The 21,178-nt window shown below is 31.8% G+C and overlaps 2 protein-coding genes across 2 annotated transcripts in view; both read left to right on the plus strand.

The window, feature by feature from the left end:
- Positions 1-4,651: 4,651 nt before the first annotated feature.
- LOC112025660 (E3 ubiquitin-protein ligase APD2) lies at positions 4,652-6,917 on the plus strand. Its single transcript, XM_024058335.2, has 7 exons — positions 4,652-4,892; positions 5,050-5,146; positions 5,234-5,311; positions 5,576-5,796; positions 5,881-5,950; positions 6,028-6,328; positions 6,541-6,917. Exons 1-7 carry the CDS (start codon positions 4,707-4,709, stop codon positions 6,617-6,619), a joined length of 1,032 nt encoding a protein of 343 aa, XP_023914103.1. The 5' UTR covers positions 4,652-4,706; the 3' UTR covers positions 6,620-6,917.
- Positions 6,918-10,526: 3,609 nt separating this feature from the next.
- The window catches only part of LOC112025654 (cytochrome P450 81Q32), a 34,503-nt gene continuing 23,851 nt past the window's right edge, over positions 10,527-21,178 (plus strand). Inside the window, exons 1-3 of the mRNA XM_065767578.1 lie at positions 10,527-10,723; positions 12,715-12,979; positions 13,233-13,257. Of these exons, the coding sequence (XP_065623650.1) occupies positions 10,527-10,723; positions 12,715-12,979; positions 13,233-13,257 (487 nt within the window). The remainder of the gene's footprint in view (positions 10,724-12,714; positions 12,980-13,232; positions 13,258-21,178) is intronic.

Genomic DNA, 21,178 nt, shown 5'->3' on the forward strand with positions numbered 1-21,178 from the left:
TCTTATATTCTTTCCCACAACTATCCTATGTAACTAAACTAACGGTGAAAGCATTCCAATATAATTCAAGGAAATAATTCATAAATATGGAACAAAAATAAGAAAGAAAGAAAGGGAAAGTGTACCTTAAAGGTTAAAACTCATGTCTTGAAACAGACAGAGAGAAAGGGAAGGATGCCTTTAAGGATACGTTGAGTGAGTGAAGAGGTTCAGATTATCATGTCTTTGTGAATACTGATATAATCTCTAGCATCCTTAAAATCAAGGATTCCACAAAGTGATCAATAAGTGGGGCTGTGGCTATTCTTTCAAATTAGAGACAAAATACATGTTTGAGATTGAAAGGTCAATTGAAAAATCAATCGGTAAAGAAGATAGTCAAATTACATGCCACATAGCCAAATGGTTAGAGGAGCTAGCAATCGAGCCCAAGTCTCTCGCCACCGCTGACTCTGAGAATAGCTAATTGGAGGTGTCAACACCGTTCTGTACATTTGCACAGACTATGGAAAATGAAAACTGGTTTGTGAGAGAGAGTAGTAGAAATTGGTTGGGAGAGACAAGAAGAGCTACTGGTCTATTGGGAATATGAAAGAATTGATGAGAGTAAGACCAGTAGGTTTGGGAGTGCAGCTAACTATTTTAACGTGTGATGAATTGGCGGGTAACGAAGTGGGAAGGTTTATTTGAACGTTAGGTGTTATCTTATTTGGCCTAGGTATTCAGTTATGGAACACTAGAGAATTGTCAGCCAGTTGTTATGTTCTGTTTTGTATGGAATTTTTAATTTTCCGTTTGGTACAGCTTCTTCTTCTTCTTTTTTCATTTTTTTTTTTAATGAAAATGAATTATTTGAAAGTCTCTTTGAGAAAGTGTGGTTTGAAAGCAAGATACCATACAGGCACAAGTTTACCTTTTCTTTTCTTTTTTATAACAAAAAAACTAGAACTTTTAAAAATTTACTTTTTAGTTTTATATATGTATGTATACATACACACATTAGCCTTATCATGCATGATTCGCATGGGAAATGAGGCTTTTTTAAAAAAAATTTACAGTTTCATAATTTTTCATTCATTCCAATTTAAGATTTACACGTTTTCTCATTAATATTACACATTTAGAACTACTAATACCACAATAGTGTCATAAGGCTAGATTCAAAAAATGAACAAATATTACACATTTATTTTGTAACAAAAAAAATTGTGTATTTATTTTATATATCTAATTTTTTTAAGAAATGTTTTAGTGGGAGTTAGAGTTGTATTTTTGCCAGATTGTCCTTTAGTTTTGTCTCTACTTAAATATAGAGGTGTAGGGGCATTTTTGAACAAAAAAAATAAAGATCTCAAACAGGAGAAGCCCCTTAAATGGTAATGTGTGTGTATATATAAAGAGATTATTTTTAAAAGGATAAAAAAATAAATTTTAAAAAATAAGCAGTTATTTATTTTTTTGAGAGACATTAAAAATTTTAAAAATTCAATTTTTATTTTTATTTTTTATTTTTTGGTTTTAAAGTAGCTTTCAAGTATCATAGGAGTATGCGTTATAAAATGTGTGGAACAATTGGGCCTTGTGCTAGATTAGTAGGCCGGCTATAGTTCGGTAGTCTTGTGGCCCGGCCCGGGTTTTACATATTTAGCCCATCGTGGCACAGGACCGCAATCCTCTTCTTAGGCCTTTCATAAATGAAGTGTAAAATAAGGTACTCAATGCTCGTGTTCTCAACTTCTAGTATAGTTAGAACACTACATACTTTTAGTGCGATAATTATTTTATAAGTATAAATATTTATGAGGTATAGAGAATAAGGGTCAGGGTTTAAATCTCCAGAAGAAAACTTTACACACATATACACTTAAATTAAGTAAGAGTAAAATTTTTATCTTATAAAAAAATTCTAGTAGTTAGTTATTGGCAAATTTAGTGTTAAACGTAATCAAAGAATTTCTTTCAATCCTATCCAAAACAAAATTTTCTTTCATTTAATGGATATTTACTTCTTTTGACTATATTTATGGATGGATTTATTATTATTTTTGAGAAGGAATTTATGGATGGATTTACTTCATCCCATTATGATTATTTTTATAGTAGAAGTCTTATAACTTTTTTTTTAAGTAATACTACCCCACAAATTATTTTACAATATTTTTATAAACTGTTAATGTGATTAGTTTTTTATTGGTTTTCACATAATCTCACCATTGACATCACATTTTCATTTACCAATAATCACTCACCATATCAATAATTTGTAAAAAAATTTATAAAAAAGTTTGTATCTCTAACATAAGCATTACTCAATTATTATTATTATTATTATTATTATTTACAATTCAATGATTGGGGAGGTGAATTTGAACCATGAATTTCTTTGTTATAAATATCAAAAAAATGCTAATTAATTGAGTTACAAAACTCTTACTGAAATCTTATAACTTTGTGCAAAGGAAACTCAAAGTAAAAAATAAATAAATGTTGTTTTCAAAAGGAAAGCAGCAACTATGCATGTGTCAGTGAACTTAATGCACTAAATTGTCAGCTTTCTTTATTGATTTTTTTTTTTTAAATTATCAGTCAATGGTGGAAACGTGGATGACATAAATAAAATAATAAAATTATTAATTATTAATTATTAAATAATTATATATAAGTCCAAATATAAAGGTAACCTCCAGATTATTTTTTACGGTAACCTCAAGATTATGTACAAATAGTTAACAAATTTCTCAAACGACTTTAATTTTAAACTGAGAGNATGTGTAATATTTGTTCATTTTTTGAATCTAGCCTGTATGACACTATTTTGTATTATAGTTTTTGTTTTTTTAAAAAAAAGAAATTAAAACTACTAATACACCAATAGTGTCATAAGGCTAGATTCAAAAAATGAACAAATATTACACATTTATTTTGTAACAAAAAAAATTGTGTATTTATTTTATATATTAATTTTTTTAAGAAATGTTTTAGTGGGAGTTAGAGTTGTATTTTTCCAGATTGTCCTTTAGTTTTGTCTCTACTTAAAATAGGGTGGGCATTTTTGAACAAAAAAAATAAGATCTCAAACAGGAGAAGCCCCTTAAATGTAATGTGTGTGTATATATAAAGAGATTATTTTTAAAAGGATAAAAAAATAAATTTTAAAAAATAAGCAGTTATTTATTTTTTTGAGAGACATTAAAAATTTTAAAAATTCAATTTTTATTTTTATTTTTTATTTTTTGGTTTTAAAGTAGCTTTCAAGTATTATAGGAGTTGCGTTATAAAATGTGTGGAACAATTGGGCCTTGTGCTAGATTAGTAGGCCGGCTATAGTTCGGTAGTCTTGTGGCCCGGCCCGGGTTTTACATATTTAGCCCATCGTGGCACAGGACCGCAATCCTCTTTTTAGGCCTTTCATAAATGAAGTGTAAAATAAGGACTCAATGCTCGTGTTCTTAACTTCTAGTATAGTAGAACATACATACTTTTGTGCGATAATTATTTTATAAATATAAATATTTATGAGGTATAGAGGTAAGGTGTAGGGTTAAATCTCCAGAAAAAACTTCACACATATATACATTAATTAGTAAGAGTAAAATTTTTATCTTTAAAAAAAATTCTAGTAGTTAGTTATTGGCAAATTTAGTGTTAAACGTAATCAAAGAATTTCTTTCAATCCTATCCAAAACAAAATTTTCTTTCATTTAATGGATATTTACTTCTTTTGACTATATTTATGGATGGATTTATTATTATTTTTGAGAAGGAATTTATGGATGGATTTACTTCATCCCATTATGATTATTTTTATAGTAGAAGTCTTATAACTTTTTTTTATAGTAATACTACCCCACAAATTATTTTACAATATTTTTAAAACTGTTAATGTGATAGTTTTTTATTGGTTTTCAAATAATCTCACCATTGACATCACATTTTCATTTACCAATAATCACTCACCATATCAATAATTTGTAAAAAAATTTATAAAAAAGTTTGTATCTCTAACATAAGCATTACTCATATTATTATTATTATTATTATTTTACAATTCAATGATTGGGGAGGTGAATTTGAACATGAATTTCTTTGTTATAAATATCAAAAAAATGCTAATTAATTGAATTACAAAACTCTTAGTAAATCTTATAACTTTGTGCAAAGGAAACTCAAAGTAAAAAATAAATAAATGTTGTTTTCAAAAGAAAGCAGCAACTATGCATGTGTCAGTGAACTTAATGCACTAAATTGTCAGCTTTCTTTATTGATTTTTTTTTTTTAATTATCAGTCAATGGTGGAAACGTGGATGACATAAAAAATAATAAAATTATTAATTATTAATTATTAAATAATTATATATAAGTCCAATATAAAGGTAACCTCCAGATTATTTTTTACGGTAACCTCAAGATTATGTACAAATAGTTAACAAATTTCTCAATCGACTTTAATTTTAAACTGAGAGGTAAAAAATTTAACTCTCAATTAAAGGGTTTAAGCTAAATCTCTTTTGTGAAAAGAACCAAGATAATCCAAATTTTATCCAATTCTATAAGTTTGAGGGAAGCCTGGAACAAACTAAAAAAACTTGGCTAGAAACATAAAGCTCTGTGGGGAGGGATTTCTAATGGCTAACTCATACCCCCATTTTATTTTGGTTTTTGCAGTTTGTGTGAGTCTCCGATATGGGTACTTTGGGGATTATCGAATGGTGCTTGGACCAAGCTCGTCGAGGTTGATGCAAGCTAGCTCTGTATTTGTGGAACAAGTTGAAGTTAGAGATGATGATAAAAGAGGGGTCTTTCTTTATGCCTTTTCGGAGAAGCCTGAATTGAGCTACCAAACAAATTGGAGTGTCTCTGACTATGTGATTGTTAGATCCTACAGCCGCAAGGTATAGCAAATAAATTTTTCCCTTTTGGTATAGTTTATATTTCAACTTTTAGAACATAAGGTTATTTGAAAAAGTTGTATCTAAAAAGCCGTGAAGTTTAAAAAAGTATCTTAGACTAGAGAGGTTGAAAAGCTTTTTTTTATATATTTAATTTCAGGGATTTTCCTTCTGGTTGAACAAAGGTTCGACAATTCATATGAGATGGGAAGCTCCAACTAGTACATTTAACCAACTTGAAGTGGTTATGACTAAAGGTCCTTTTAACTTTAAGAACATTCTCTCTTAGATTTCATCTAAAATGTTGAATCATTCATGTAACAAATGGATACATATTTTTGCAGGTGAACGGGATCTCCAAACTTTATCGCCAGAAGTGACAAATTCCACTGACTTCCTTGCACTCCATGAACCAATCAGCGGTAACCAATCTTCTTGTGCAATATATTTTGAAGCAATTTGAGTATAATTTAGTGCTACAGTCTTAGAGAAAGAATTATGTGGTAATTTCCATATGTTCTAGTCTCGTATTAAGAGCTCATAGGTCTCCAAAGAAAGGAACTGCTTTTAAATTTTGTACCATTCATGTGTTCTGTTTTTTGATTGCAATATTCATGAACTGAACCGAAAAAATGTTGGAGACAAGGAGACAAATTTATGAATATTTCCTTTGCATATTTGGCTAGGTAAAGAAGTTGAATACACCATTGAGGAGGATGACAAGTATTACATTGGTGTCATAAACTCAAATCGTAGGAGCATAATTATGAGCATGGCTATTAATGTTTCGGCAACAATGTACGATACTACTAAAGCTAAGAGCAAGTGTTCAACAGAAACAGGTTCTTGTCGCCTCAGGCTTGAATTCCCTAATACTCACTATGTCATACTGACCACACCCAACTATGTAAGGCGTTTTCTCTTTGCTTCCAATACAATTTTCTCAACTAATTAACAAATTTCCCAAACTAAACCGATAAATTTAATGCAGGGGAATCTAGCAGGATGGTACATTGAGCTTTCGTTTGTGGCACGTGTGGTAACATACATTGCAATTTTAGGTACAACATTGGATAATGCTTCTACTATTTTAAGCAATTTCAACTTCTTTTGTGATCTTATATGTGTTAATTTGCAGGATTTATTGTGATTGTTGTTTTTCTGATCCTAAAATACCTTGGAGCCTGTGAGGGTGAGAATACCATAATAGACACAGAGGTAACAGAAGTAAGGCAAGTAACTGAGACTGACCCCATAATGCCGGCAAAACCAATTCCATACACATATGGAACAGGAGAAGAAGATGATGATTCAGGAGACAGTAGCTCTTCAGAGGAGCTATATGATGCAAAATTGTGCGTGATTTGTTATGACGAGCAACGCAATTGCTTCTTTGTTCCTTGTGGCCACTGTGCCACTTGCTATGACTGTGCACAAAGGTACATATATAAAGAGTCACATTCTCTTCGTTGTCAATTTGAATGCAGTTTTTTACTAAAAATTTAATTGCTTATCGCTGAAAGTTGGTTCAAAAACATTGTTTTAAAAAGTTGTACATAAACAAATAAACTAAAAAGCTATTGGAAAACGCACATGAATTAGTATTCAAATATTTTGGAGGTTTGATTGGATCATTGGATGCATTTTGTAGGATTATGGAAGGGGAGAACAAGGTGTGTCCAATATGTCGACGGCTTATTCACAAGTTGAGAAGATTGTTTCACTCTTAAAAGCTAAATATTTGAGCTTGTGAAACTGTGATTATGCTTGAGAGGAGATTTTTAGTGTAGGTAGTAGGTTATTTTTTGTGTGGAAAATGAGTGTGAATACTTTCTTGTGCTCAAGCTCATGGCCTAACTGCTTAATACGCAGCATGGAGTTGAAGTTCTTGGATTAAGCTTCATGGAAGTGAGTCATTTTCATTTAAATTGACATTGAACACAGAAGTATGCAGAATTTTTCTGTTCACACAACAATGGCTGTTTTATGTGCTTTTGTTTTCCAATTAGTCATTGTGAATTTTGCGTATGATCTAAGGTGTTTGCTATTGCTGGTTGAGTTTCAGTCACTTCCAAAACTAACGTACAAGTTCAATTCCTAGTCACACAAAGACTCACAAAGGGCAAAAAAAAAGGATCAAATTTAAGATATTTTGCTTTTTGGCTTGTAGTCCTCTAGTTGAAGAAAGCGACAATTTCATTAGAATTGAGGACATCAGAAAAATTCGAGTATTGATTAATCAGTTTAGGCTTTTGAGGAAAGCACTAATTTGTTAAGGGACAGGTGCTTCTGAGTTCCGAACTTATTTTTAATATATAGATCAAATGTCAAATTTACCCCTGATCTTAAATTTGTTATCCCAAATAAGCCCTAAAAAGGAATTGGGATTCCATTAGTACCCTTGACAAAAAAAAATTTGAAAAAAAATCAAAGTTCTCAGTTGTCTTTATAGACTAACTTTCAAGAAAGAAAAAAAGTATCTTATAAACCCTTTTAAAAAAGGGTTTTATGATACGTCACTCTCCATTTACAAGTCCCGCGTGATATGAGAATGAGATAGTGGTTCAAAATAAGAGTTACGCACTTGTCATTCAACCCGCACAAAAAATCCCTAACCTTCCGCCGCCCAATAATCAAGATGATAAACAAAATTAGAACGGTCCGCCCAACCCACTATGCCTGCATTTTCAACGATTGGGTGTGACTTTTGTAGCCCAAAAAATCTGTTCATGAATACAGACAGTTAATAATATTAATGAGCATAGAAATCATAGCAAGAGAAACAAGAAAAAAAATAAAAATAAATAACTAATAGATTAGGCAGTAACAGTTTATATTTTTTTTAATTTAAAAAAATTAAGGTTTTTATTCCTGGGAAGAATAGAAAAAGAAACAATATTTTTTTCAAAGTACTATTCATATGACGTGAAAGAAAGCAACTATATGGATTAGTTGAGGCCATTTTTAATTTGTGATTATGAGTTATGAAAGCAACATCAAGCAAACGTGTCAAATTCTTCTAAAGATCTTCTCCCAAAAAAAAAAAATCATCTTAAGAGTCAAACTCATAAAAGGAAAAAGAAACAAAAACTATATGAAGTAGGGTAAGGTGATTTTTTTTTCCCTTTATGGTTAGGATTTAGGAAAACACCATCAATTAATGGTATCGAATGATTTTCATTTTCACAATTTCATCAGCAACCAACACAAGGCAATAAAAAAAAATCCAATAGTTCCAATCTTATACCTAGACTAGAGTGGAGCTGTAAAAAAATGAAAATAACTAATGTGTTGATTATATCAGACGTCAAATAAAGAAGGTAAAATTTGAGATTGAATGCCATTTTAGATTTTACATTTTAAACAACAACTTACTTGTGAGAAAATCATATTTGCTAAGCAGTTAAGGGTGAGTTTGGCTATAACTTTTAGCTTCTTGTCTCAATTTTATTTCAAATCATTTAACTTTTAGTATTTTGGGAATAAGCTAACTTTTAAATTTTTGTCTTATATTATGCAAATAAATTATTGGAAATAATGTTCCCAAACAGACACTAAACATACTCAGAGAAAGCTTATTCTTTATTCAGAAAAAAGAAGAAGAAGAAGAAAGGGGAAAAAAAAGAAGAAGCTTATTCTTGGAACGACTTGAAATAATTTCCCTACTAAGTCCAAAGAATGTTTGCAGAACCACATAGCTATGATTGTCGGACATAACTAAATGATATGTATTTCATAGATATCTTGAGTATGCAGGTATGTATGTACAAGGCCTGAGCACACATCTTCGAACAAGGGCAAAAAAAATCTTGAAAATGAGTAATGGTATAAAACGTGACATTGACAACCGTAATAGCTCCATCCCTACCTGTCTGCTCTCATGTGTAATGGGTATATTTTGAGATACACAGTGTATATTTTATGTGCACAACTGTATATATAGCCCAGACCTAGAATTATCGATAATTTGAAGTTGATGCGTCCGGCCAATAATTTGTCTAATTGTCTCCGGCTATCAATGGCTACAATTTTCACCATATGAATGGATAAACATTCTGCTGTTTTTTTTGGTCGTATAGATTATGTCTTGTTGAAGAAGTCATCATCACTACCACTTGTCTATTAGAAAAATTAGCTTTGATTGGCCAAACCCATCAGCAAAAGGTAATGTATTCCTGCTATAATGAACTAGATCACCATGAGAGACTTCAATCTTGTGATGTATCGTAATTTGTATAAGTTGGATATTTCAACAATACCATTTGTGAAATATGTATTTAATTTTAATTTTTTAACCAGATTTACGAATAGGAATACAATATTTATTTCATTACAAAATTCTCTATTCTCAAGTAGGACCTATATATATATATATATATATATATTCTTTGAACGTCTTGAAATAATTCCATTTAAAATTTTTTTTTTCCAAGTCAAAAGAATATTAATTAGCAGAATCACGTTACTATATTGTTTTCGAAATAAGTTACATAACTAGATATGTAATTGTGCAAATGATATTTAATTAATAGATATCTAAGCAGGTTTACCTTTAAGCACGCATCTTCCAAGTCCAACAATGGCAACAATTTTTAAAATGAGTAAATGCTAGTCTCTCCGCAAAACCATGAGAAGCACAATGTCTTGTTAGTACGTACATAGTGGTAATCAACTATGTGAAACATTATCTATTGTTTTCGATAATATGAAGCTAATGCTTCCTGCCACGCTCGGCTGAACCCTCGATAACTTGCCTCATTGTTCCCTACTTCCAATGGTTATAATTTTCACCATATTGTTTTGTGATTTTGGCTTAATAAGGCGATGACGCTACAAAAATTGAGCAATTGTTTTATAAACATCTATCTAAAATCATCACTAGTATTCACTGTTGTTTGTATATTTGATAAATTAATTAAAAAATCATTAACTAAAGTAAAAGTAACGTTAAGGATATTACAAATTTTTATTTAGTATAATTAAATTATTATTATGTCATTAGTTTTTAGTAGCGAGGTAAGCCTGTTCTGGGCTTCTTCTAGCAACAGTTTGTGCAATACCAAACATAACATCTAGTCCTGGCAAGTGTTTATTCCAAAGATGCAACTTGATTAACTTTAATAATAGATTGTTAAGAGATTTTTAACTCAAAGAGTTCAAACTCTTCCTTTTTACTGTAACTATTGAATTTAATATATATATATATATATATTAATAATAGCAGATCAGATCTGTCAAAATAAGCATGCCTCTCGGTGAAGAGACCTATTCTGTATAAATTATGACGGCTTTCTTAAATAAAAACTGAGGTAATTTCCTTGAATAATTGCAGCTAGAAAATGAAGTAGGTTAGGAAGAAAAAGAGGTCGAGTCAAACAATACACATCTTGGTTGTTTTCACCAATGAGAGAGGTTTTTTTTTATACGACCGATGAGAGAGATTGAACATATATATAATCTTATCTAAATATAAAGATATTATTTTAAAATCATATAATAATAAATATTGATTATTATATATTATTAATGGCAGCAACGGAAAGCCTTTGTTTTAGTTCTTTCAAGATACAAGGCTTCCTATATGTAAACCCAATAAGAATTTAATAAAATTCACACCAAGCCAATTCAATACCCTCTATGTTTAAGATTCTTATGGAAATCCCATTGTACTACTATGTTTTGCCCTTTCTCTTCTTGTATATTTTCACAAAACGTTTGCTCCAAATAAGCAAAAAACTCCCACCAAGCCATGCTCTTTCTCTGCCCATTCTTGGCCATCTCTATCTCTTCAAGAAACCACTTCATAAAACTTTTGCTAAACTTGCCAACCAATTGATGTAGGACACAATTTACTATTTAATTATTGTAAATTATTATTTTTGGAATTTTTATGTAAAAAAACGTTATTTTAGGTTTAGGTGATTTATTTCCTTGTTTTTAGGTGCATTTAATGCTTTTTAGGTCAAATTTGATTCCTGTTATGGTTAGGTATCAATTAGGAGTTATTTTAGATTATATTTTCTTGTCTGTCAAGTTTTAAGGAGCCCTTAAATAGGCCCTAAGTTTGTAAACGTTTTTCATAGTTTATTATCAATAAAAATTTAGACATGTGTCTATTGTGTTCTCTGGTGGATTCCAGATCTATCATCTTGTGGATTCAAGGAACCCCTCGTGGATTCAAGGTTTACTACCCAGAAACTAACAGTTTAGTTTCTGTCCATCAAAGAGAGCATCGTCTCTTCAGGCTTCCGTGACATCAGTTGGTATCAGAGCCTTAACTTACTCTGGTCTGATGGCTAACCGGCGAGACGGTGACCACTACAACAATGACAGCAATGACGACGTCAACAACCCAGTCCTCACTAGGGCTGAGTTCCTTAATTTTCGTGATGAGAATCACCAATTTTGTGGAAAGAGTCAGAAAATTATAGGCGAAATCCAGCAAAAGATTCCTACTCTTCTTGCTAGGAAATCATCTTGCAACAATAATGTTCGATATATTCAAAGACGAACTCCTAACTACAAGAAAATTTCATTCTTTGACGGAGATATGAGTAGGATGGATTTTATTGACTGGCTTCTTTATTTAGAAGAGTATTTTAATTTTTGGAAGATTTGTGATGAAGAAAAGGTGCGGCTTGCATCTAATAAATTAGACAATGAAGCAAAAGAATGGTGAGAAGACATTCAAATTGATAGAAATCGACGAGGTAAGCATCCAATTCGCTCTTGGCAAAGAATGAAAAGAATATTAATTGATTTATGGTTTCCTAATGACTATTATGATATACTAGATTATACAAGTGTTAATTATAAATCTGTATATTCATATGAAAAGCAATATATTCAAAACCAAAATTATGACAGTCAAGTCCATGAGTCAAGTAAAGGAAAGAGTTTGAGGGTTGAGAAGAAGCAGCCTATTTCTAAAGAAAATTTTGAAGTGGTTAGAAAAGATCAAGATTTGCTACAAGTTATGGAATTGAAGATTGAAAATACCACTTGTCAAAAATTTGAAGAAGAGGTCAAAGAAACGAAGGTTGAATTGATTGTGAATAATGACAGGAAGGAAGAGATAGTAATTAGTGAGAACATTGTGAAAAATTCAATTGAGGTCAAATATGAGGATGAGTCCACAATTCACAATCCTCAGGTCTCAGTTGATTTGTTGAAGATAACTACACAATATGTTGATTTTCTTGGAGTAGAAAATTTTAATTTTACTATCAACCCTTTGTTGATTGATGTTGAAAATAAATTGAAGATAAATGAGAAGAAATTTTATGCTACACTTTATGACAAATTCAAGTTTCAGAACCAAATCAAGTTATTAAAACATTCAAAGTATTTGTTTATTTGGAATGGAAGATTTCAGATTTCAAGAATGAACTTGAGGACGAGTTTGTTTCAAGTGGAGGGGTCTGATGTAGGACACAATTTACTATTTAATTATTGTAAATTATTATTTTTGGTATTTTTATGTAAAAAAACGTTATTTTAGGTTTAGGTGATTTATTTCCTTATTTTTAGGTGCATTTAATGCTTTTTAGGTCAAATTTGGTTCCTGTTATGGTTAGGTATCAATTAGGAGTTATTTCAGATTATATTTTCTTATCTGTCAAGTTTTAAAGAGCCCTTAAATAGGCCCTAAGTTTGTAAACGTTTTTCATAGTTTATTATCAATAAAAATTTAGACGTGTATCTATTGTGTTCTCTGGTGGATTCCAGACTTATTACCTTGTAGATTCAAGAAATTTCTATCCATCAAAGAGAGCATCGTGTGCGCTTTTCTTCAGACTTCCGCGACATCACCAATATGGTCCTGTACTCCTATACTATACGTTTGGTTTGGCTCACGCCCTGTCCTCCTTGTTTCTTCCCCAACTGCCGCTGAGGAATGCTTCACAAAATATGACATTGTTTTTGCAAACCGCCCTCGATTTATTGCTGGGAAACACCTTGGTTACAATTACACTACTATTGTTTGGGCCTCATATGGTGACCTCTGGCGCAACTTAAGGCGCATAGCTTCCCTTGAACTTTTGTCATCGAATCGACTCCAAATGTTGCATGACATACGTGCTGATGAGGTTTTTTAATTGTTACAATATTGGTTGTCCTATTACACTTGCTGATGTATACTCTGTAAATATAACATCTATAATTTCACACACGACATTCACATTTTTTATTAATGTCCACATTTTAAAGTACAGTTGATGTACAATAAGGATTATGTGAGGATCAGTGCCTAATAGGCTTAAGCTAAGTTCTATGTAAATACTTTATATTGTATAGAAGTGAATAAGAAATATTAATTCAGTCTCGCTCTCTTTCTACAAGGTTAAATCGTTGATTCGCCAGGTTTGTGGAGGCTCAAAAGGGGATGATGAGTCTCACACTTTGGATATGAAGGCCAAGTTTTTGGAGCTTACACTCAATATCATGATGAGGATGATTGCAGGGAAGAGGTATTATGAAGAGAGTGCGGAAGAATTGGAGGAAACAAAAAGGTTCAAAGAAATTGTGACGGAGACATTTGAGTTGAGTGGGTCTACAAATATAGGAGATTTCTTGCCGATTTTCAAGTGGGTTGGATTAAGTGGACTTGAGAAAAGGTTGGGGATATTGCAAGGGAAGAGGGATGAATTCATGCTGGATCTAATTGAAGAACTTAGAAGAATTAGGGATAGCTCTGATTTTGAATGCAGGGCAAAGACCATGACTGACGTCCTTTTGTCATTGCAAGAAGCTGAACCAGAATGTTATACGGATGAAATCATCAGAGGCATGATGCTGGTAAGCTTTTCTCACTTCCTCTCAGTAAAATCAGAAACGATCCTCTATTGGATGATGAAAATTTAGCATTTCACAAATTTAAATTTGGTGCTCGCCATTTAAGTCAAGAAAGGAAAAAAAAAAATTCTGTTCACAGAATTTGGAACATGTTATATTTTTGTCCTTAAAAATTGAAAATGTCACCCATGTGGTCTGTCCATTCACTTTTGTTAGATAGGTTTTTTTTTTGGATGAAAACAGAACCTATATTACATTTTAGGGATAAAAATGATATAGTTTAGGTTCTAATTTTGTCCCTGAAGTATCATCTAGGTTTTATTTTTATCTTTGAAACATAATAAAACAGGGAGAAATGTAAAACCTTTTAAATTTTTTGGGACAAATAGAACTTTTTAAACTCGAAGGACAAAAATAAATCATAAACTATATTTTAGGGACAAAAAAAAAAAAAAAAAATCTTATATCAATTTCATTTCTTATATAAGGGATGAATTTATGGAAATTAAGTCAATTTTGTGGTGTCGTTACTTGAGTGGACATAATACCAACAAATAGAGTTGTAAATGAGCCGAGTCAAGCCGAATATTAAAAGTTTAGACCTTTTTGTTTATTTATTTATTTTTTTTCAATATGAGCAGAATAATAACTTATTCTTGATTTATAACTTATTCTTTTTCCATATATAGTATAACTATGACTAAAATTTCTTACCCCTTCACAAATCTATGAATATATCTACTAATATTAATTGTTTATATGATCCATAACTATAAATATGAATTTGATACTATATGAACATAGTAACAAACTTACAGTTCATCAAAAAAAAAAAAAAAAAAACTTACACAATCCATTCTCAAGTTTATATAAGTATATATTTATACAAATATACATGTAAAAATACAATATTATATATAGTTAAATTAAGCTTGCATGCTCACGAACATATTATTATATTTGAGCTTGGCTTGTTTAATAGTCAAGTCTAAATTGATGCTTCAATTTGGTTTGTTTTCTAAATAAACAAACATAAAAAATTCAAAAAAAAAATTTCTCAAGTTGAGCTCGAGTCATTTATAAATAATTTGGTTTATTTACATCCATACCAAGAAGTCAATTTATGAGATGCCATTTGGACACAGTAAAAGTAAATCTTAATTTGAAGAAACAAGCCGATAGTGACCACATTTGATCAAATTTTATAATTAAGGATCTATTTAAGATTTGCTTATTTTATTGAAACCGAAAACTTTTTGCTAAAAATACTGTAGATAAAGGTAAAAGTGAGTTAAAATTGTTTAATGGGACCTATAAATAGTGCAAAAAAGTGTGTGAGGCCCATGGATAGTAGTAAAAATAAATTAAATAGTAAAATAAACTGGCTTTCTAATTGGTAGCCAAATGCACACTAAATCTCTTCAGTTGACTTCGATGACGCTAATCTATGCAATTTGATGACATCATGATAAGAACATCTACTGTAGCCTATTCAAGAAAATTAGAACGGAGAACAAACTCTTATTAAATATGAGAAATTTTTATCGCACGATCTCACTTATACACACAGTATATACATACATACACATATATATATATATATATATATATATATATAATTGTGACTTTGACAATTTCTGTACAAAAGTGGTGAGTGTATGTGTTATACGTCGTGTGAGTGTATAAAATAGATATTACTCTTTTTTTTTTTTAAGTCTAACCCTTTTGTTTTCTTTATTCCATTGTGTTCAAACTTTAAACTATTACTTACTTTAAATAGTGGGATTTCATCTATGATCTCAATCCACTTCTTTTATGCTAAATTGTTTTATCTTTTTTTTTTTTTTTAAAATGATGTTTTTATTTATCTTTAAGAGAAATACTATGTATACTATGTCGACAACATTTTCACAATATTTTTACAAAACATTATAAATAGTTATTTGTTATTGATTCAAATTTGAACCTATCACTGAAATTACGTTTTTGTCCTAACAATAACTATTAACAACCTGTCATTTAGGATTTTTTGTGAAAATATTGGACACATATCACAACAAGAATCCTAATGAGAGGAGTTGACCATTGCTCTAAAAATGGACTCTACCAATTCGCTAATGGCCATATAAATCCTTTTACCCGAAGTTAATTGCCTTTAATTCATATTATTGTTATGTCCCACCTATCAACACAGTATCATGGTTGTTTATATATAAAGAATTAGAGAAGTTTTCAAACCCACCAACACGTTTAAAGATGTAAAGCCTTTGTTAACGGATGCTTCAACTCATTCATTTAGGAGATAACTTTTAGAAATTTTTATAGAAAAGGATAAAAGTGACTTTTTATTTTTCAGTTTTATATATTTTTCCACAGAAGTTGTATAAAAATTTCTCACAATAGTTTATTAATAAATTCTTTAAAGACATCAGTTAACAAGTCCTTTTAAACAAATGCCACTTTTATTTTTGGAAAATTTTTAGATAGTTGAAACTGTGCTTCCTCATCTCACATTTATGATGGACCTCACCAGGAATTTAATGAACGGACCCCATCATGAATATGAGAGAAATGAACACCATTCTCTATACTCCAAAAGTACTTAAGAATTACTCTTTATTTTTGTGTCCAGGTCATGCTATCAGCAGGGACTGACACTTCATCTGGAACCATGGAGTGGGCAATGTCACTGTTGCCGAACAATCCAGAGACCATTGTGAAAGCACAAGCAGAAATTGACAAACACATTGGACAAAGCAGGCTAATTGAAGAATCAGATCTTTCAAAACTTCCTTATCTTCGTGGCATTATAAATGAGACACTACGGATGTACCCAGCTGGCCCATTATTACCAGCCCACGAGTCCTCGGAGGAGTGCACTGTGGGAGGCTTCTGTGTCCCACGTGGCACGATGCTATTGGTGAACGCGTGGGCAATACAAAATGATCCTAAGATATGGGCAGAACCCATCAAATTNAAAAAAAAAAAAAAAAAAAATCTTATATCAATTTCATTTCTTATATAAGGGATGAATTTATGGAAATTAAGTCAATTTTGTGGTGTCGTTACTTGAGTGGACATAATACCAACAAATAGAGTTGTAAATGAGCCGAGTCAAGCCGAATATTAAAAGTTTAGACCTTTTTGTTTATTTATTTATTTTTTTTCAATATGAGCAGAATAATAACTTATTCTTGATTTATAACTATTCTTTTTCCATATATAGTATAACTATGACTAAAATTTCTTACCCCTTCACAAATCTATGAATATATCTACTAATATTAATTGTTTATATGATCCATAACTATAAATATGAATTTGATACTATATGAACATAGTAACAAACTTACAGTTCATCAAAAAAAAAAAAAAAAAACTTACACAATCCATTCTCAAGTTTATATAAGTATATATTTATACAAATATACATGTAAAAATACAATATTATATATAGTTAAATTAAGCTTGCATGCTCACGAACATATTATTATATTTGAGCTTGGCTTGTTTAATAGTCAAGTCTAAATTGATGCTTCAATTTGGTTTGTTTTCTAAATAAACAAACATAAAAAATTCAAAAAAAAAATTTCTCAAGTTGAGCTTTTTAAATTTTAGCTTTTCTAGGCACAACTATACTTTAACCAACTTTTACTAAATTAATAAATAAGCTTTTAGCAACAAGTTACATCCAAACATACTCTTAGTAGCACAGTTGCATCTTTCATTCAAATGTGTGGGATCCAGTTTTTTAAAATTTTAGCTATTCTAGACACAATTATACTTTAACCAACTTTCACTAAATTGATAAATAAGCTTTTAGCAACAAGTTACATCCAAACGTACTCTTAGTAACATTTTTAATAGCACAGTTGCATCTTTCATTTGAATGTGTGGGATCCAGATTTTTAAAATTTTAGCTTTTCTAGGCACAACTATATATACTTTAACCAACTTTCACTAAATTAATAAATAAGCTTTCAGCAACAAGTTACGTCCAAACGTACTCCTAGTAGCATTTTTAATGGCACAGTTGCATCTTTCATTCAAATGTGTGGGATTTAGTTTTTTAAAATTTTAGCTTTTCTAGGCACAACTATACGTTAACCAACTTTCACTAAATTAATAAATAAGCTTTCACCAACAAGTTACGTCCAAACAGACTCTTAGTAGCATTTTTAATAGCATAGTTGCTTCTTTCATTCAAATGTGTGGGTGAAAATACAGAAAAACACAAGTTACTATGTTCGTTCTTGGTAATCTCAATACAATTAAACTGAAGTGTGAAAATCTCACTCTCTTTAAGAAGATTCAAGCTCTTTACCATAGGCAAGGTCCAAGATTAGCATGGCAGACCTTCTCTTGATTTGTCTTCTCCAAGATGCAATAGCCCAAAAATGTTACTTGGCTCAAACAAAATCTGCATAAGTGGTTGAGTCCAAACTCCACCAAAAGAACACATTTCTTTCCTCAAAAACTCAATAATGCTCTCAAGTGTGTATGTGTGATAGAATGATTGAAGTGTGGTGTTGTAAAGTTGTGATTTCCAACTAGCCTCTGTTGGCTTTAATTTCGTGCCAAATTTGATTGTAATTTCTTCAATCATTTCCATGTATATATTTATCTGGGTTTATTTGTAAGAGATGAGTGTGAGAGATTGGTTAAGAACCAAGTGTCAAAAGAAGAATCATTGCAATTCGCGACTAGCTTGTGAGAAGCTGGTGAGTAGAGCAACCCGTGAAAAGCCACGTGTGAAGCACACAACTAGAAGCAGAAGAGTCATGCCAGGCTATCAAATTTGCAAGTACTTTGTGAGAAAGGCCATCTCGCGAGGTACTCGCGAAATTCTCTGTTTGGAAAAAAGAAAAATTATTTTACCAAATTCTTTACCCACACTTTATATACCTTCATTACCCACATAATGTAAGAAATGCTTTTCAGAGAGAAAACCCTAGTAAAAATACTTGAGAGTTAAAGATTGTTATACCCACAATCATCTACACATTTTCTCTTAGTTTTCCTCTACTCCTACCTCTCCATCTTTACATCCTTGAGAGGTTTTTAACCTAAACACGTACCTCACCCAATCTGAGTGTTGAGTCAAGTTTTGGTGGCTTTGGAAAGCATTGGAAGGAGCTATTGAGTGGCGGATGTAATCGGGTTGAATTGCGGGATCCGGAAAGCTAGTGAAGACAAGACTCCGAGAAGTCCATTGGTAGTAGGAGCTTAGAGGGCTCAAGTATATTGAGTAGACTAGGCTTGAATGGTCTTTTGTTATTCATGTACTCTAACTTATTCACTAGTGGATTGATTTCGACTTGGAGGGACACAGAGAGGTTTTTTGTCAAGTTATTTGGTTTCCTCTTCGATAACACGTTTTAGTGTTATTTTGTGTTTGTATCTCTCTTCCCTACTCTTTAAGCTTTAATTTTATTGTTCATTGTGGTTGAATTTGGCTTAGAGTAGAGTTACCCGTTTATTTCGCTTATTTACTCTTGTTCCATACTTTGATAAGTTAGAATAAAAGCAATTTAACCGAAATTTTAAAATTGGGGTTTGAACAAGTTTTAGTGTTTTCACACTAATTGAGCTTTCAGATGTATTATGATTGGTTCTGAGAAGGCCTATTTATAGGTTCAATGGACCTCTCAAGATTAATAACTCATTTAATTAGATGTTGGGTATCATAATTGGTTTTATGCATTTTTTGGATTAGATTTTTTTTGTTGATTTCAATTAAAATATAATCGTACTAAAAAAAGTAAGATTTTAGAAAGTTGGAACTAAATTAATAAGTTGGAGGAAACAAAATTAATCTTAATGTAGGACTGTCTTTAGAAATGTTTGTCACAAGCCAACACTACGTATTTAATAAGACTTTTTCCCCCTCATGATATAATTAAAATAATAATTTTTCTTACGTAACAAATATTTAACTTTTAAATCACTATCTCTCCCTAGAGATCAAATTATAATGGAATTATGTTTTAAAAAACCAAATCAAAATGGAATGGCTAGAAAGAATCTAGAAATAAAAAATAAAAATAAAAATAAAGAATTTCTTTACATTGACATTAATAAATCTCAGATATAAATAAAATATCATATATTATTGTAGGGGTGATAGGCCCAGTAGTATGTATCTAGGTATATATTGGGCTGGGGGCTTAATTCGAGGACATTAAGTAGTCTGAAGACAGGTAAAACACTATCATGGGAGTCCATATTAGTGAGTGAAGAGGTGAAATTTGATCATAGGAGTCCAAAAAGGTGGTCCGAGGATGAATCCATCCTCGGCTGAGCAAAGCCGAGGTCCGAAGGTGTGGTCTACCATCCAGGGCAATGCTTCAAAAGGTTTTGTTGATAAGGACAAGCATCTTGAAAGCATAGGACAGAGGAAAGCCCTATAATATCTAAGAGAAAGCTACTACTGCTGCATTGAATGCTCTATAGCTAACTCTCTGGCTGCATTAATGAGGAAGTGATACCTGAACAGTAATTTTAAGCCTTACAGCTGCTCCCTAAAGACTTCATGAAGGTGTTAATGGGACAAAGATCAACACCAGCAATCTAATCTACACATGGAGGGTAGAGATGAAGGGACAAAGGAGATATAAAATAGAGAGAAGATCCTAAGGGAGGGGGATCGGAAAATCAAGAGAAAAACACTATAACAATAAGTGTGGGGGGAAAAAAGCCTAAAGCTACTTAATGGGCCCGGAACCGCCTGTTAAGGACTATTGTATTTCCAAGGATCAATAGGTGGTTGAGGCGGCCCATCTAAAGCAGGAAGCCCAGAAGCAGAGGGGGAGTATCGTCCGAAGAGGTCACCATTGGTCCGAAGACGTCTTGCTCCTCGGCTACGACAAGCCTTGATCAAACGAACGTGTGGAAGGTCCGACTAATCTTCCTCACAATCCCAACGGTAATGATAGGTCCTGGGTGGATCCGGAGATGATCAGAACTAATAAATATCTAAAGGAAAAGCTGCTACCACCACATTTAATACTCAACAACAGTTTTTCTGGCCGCATTTATGTGGAGAAGACCCCTGAACAGTGCAACCTCAGCTACCGCCACTCACAAAGAACTAAAGTAGACACATGACGTGACATGCACTTGAGTAGATGCGCGAATGAAGAACAGGTGGACAATGGAGATGATAGGAAGAGATGCTATATAAAGAAGAAGGGTCCCTGATAATGGGGGACGGAAAAAGAGGAAGAAAAAGAGAGAGAAAAGCTTTACTGTAGCTCTGAATGTTGTAATCACTGTTCATTTAATAAAACACCTCTTCGGACATTCATTCATGGAGTTATCTGAGCTTTAATTCATGTTATCATCACTGCACGTAACCTAGCTAACTGTTCTGCGCTTCATAACCAGCCCAGCTCTTTCGCCCACTCTCTACAAATTCATTGTTCTGGGTTCGTTGGGCCTTTAACCCATATCCTTTGGGCTTGGGCTACAAAAACTGACCTTACAATTGGCGC

Source organism: Quercus suber, unplaced genomic scaffold (genome assembly GCF_002906115.3).
Source record: "Quercus suber isolate HL8 unplaced genomic scaffold, Cork oak 2.0 scaffold_25, whole genome shotgun sequence".
NCBI lineage: Eukaryota > Viridiplantae > Streptophyta > Magnoliopsida > Fagales > Fagaceae > Quercus > Quercus suber.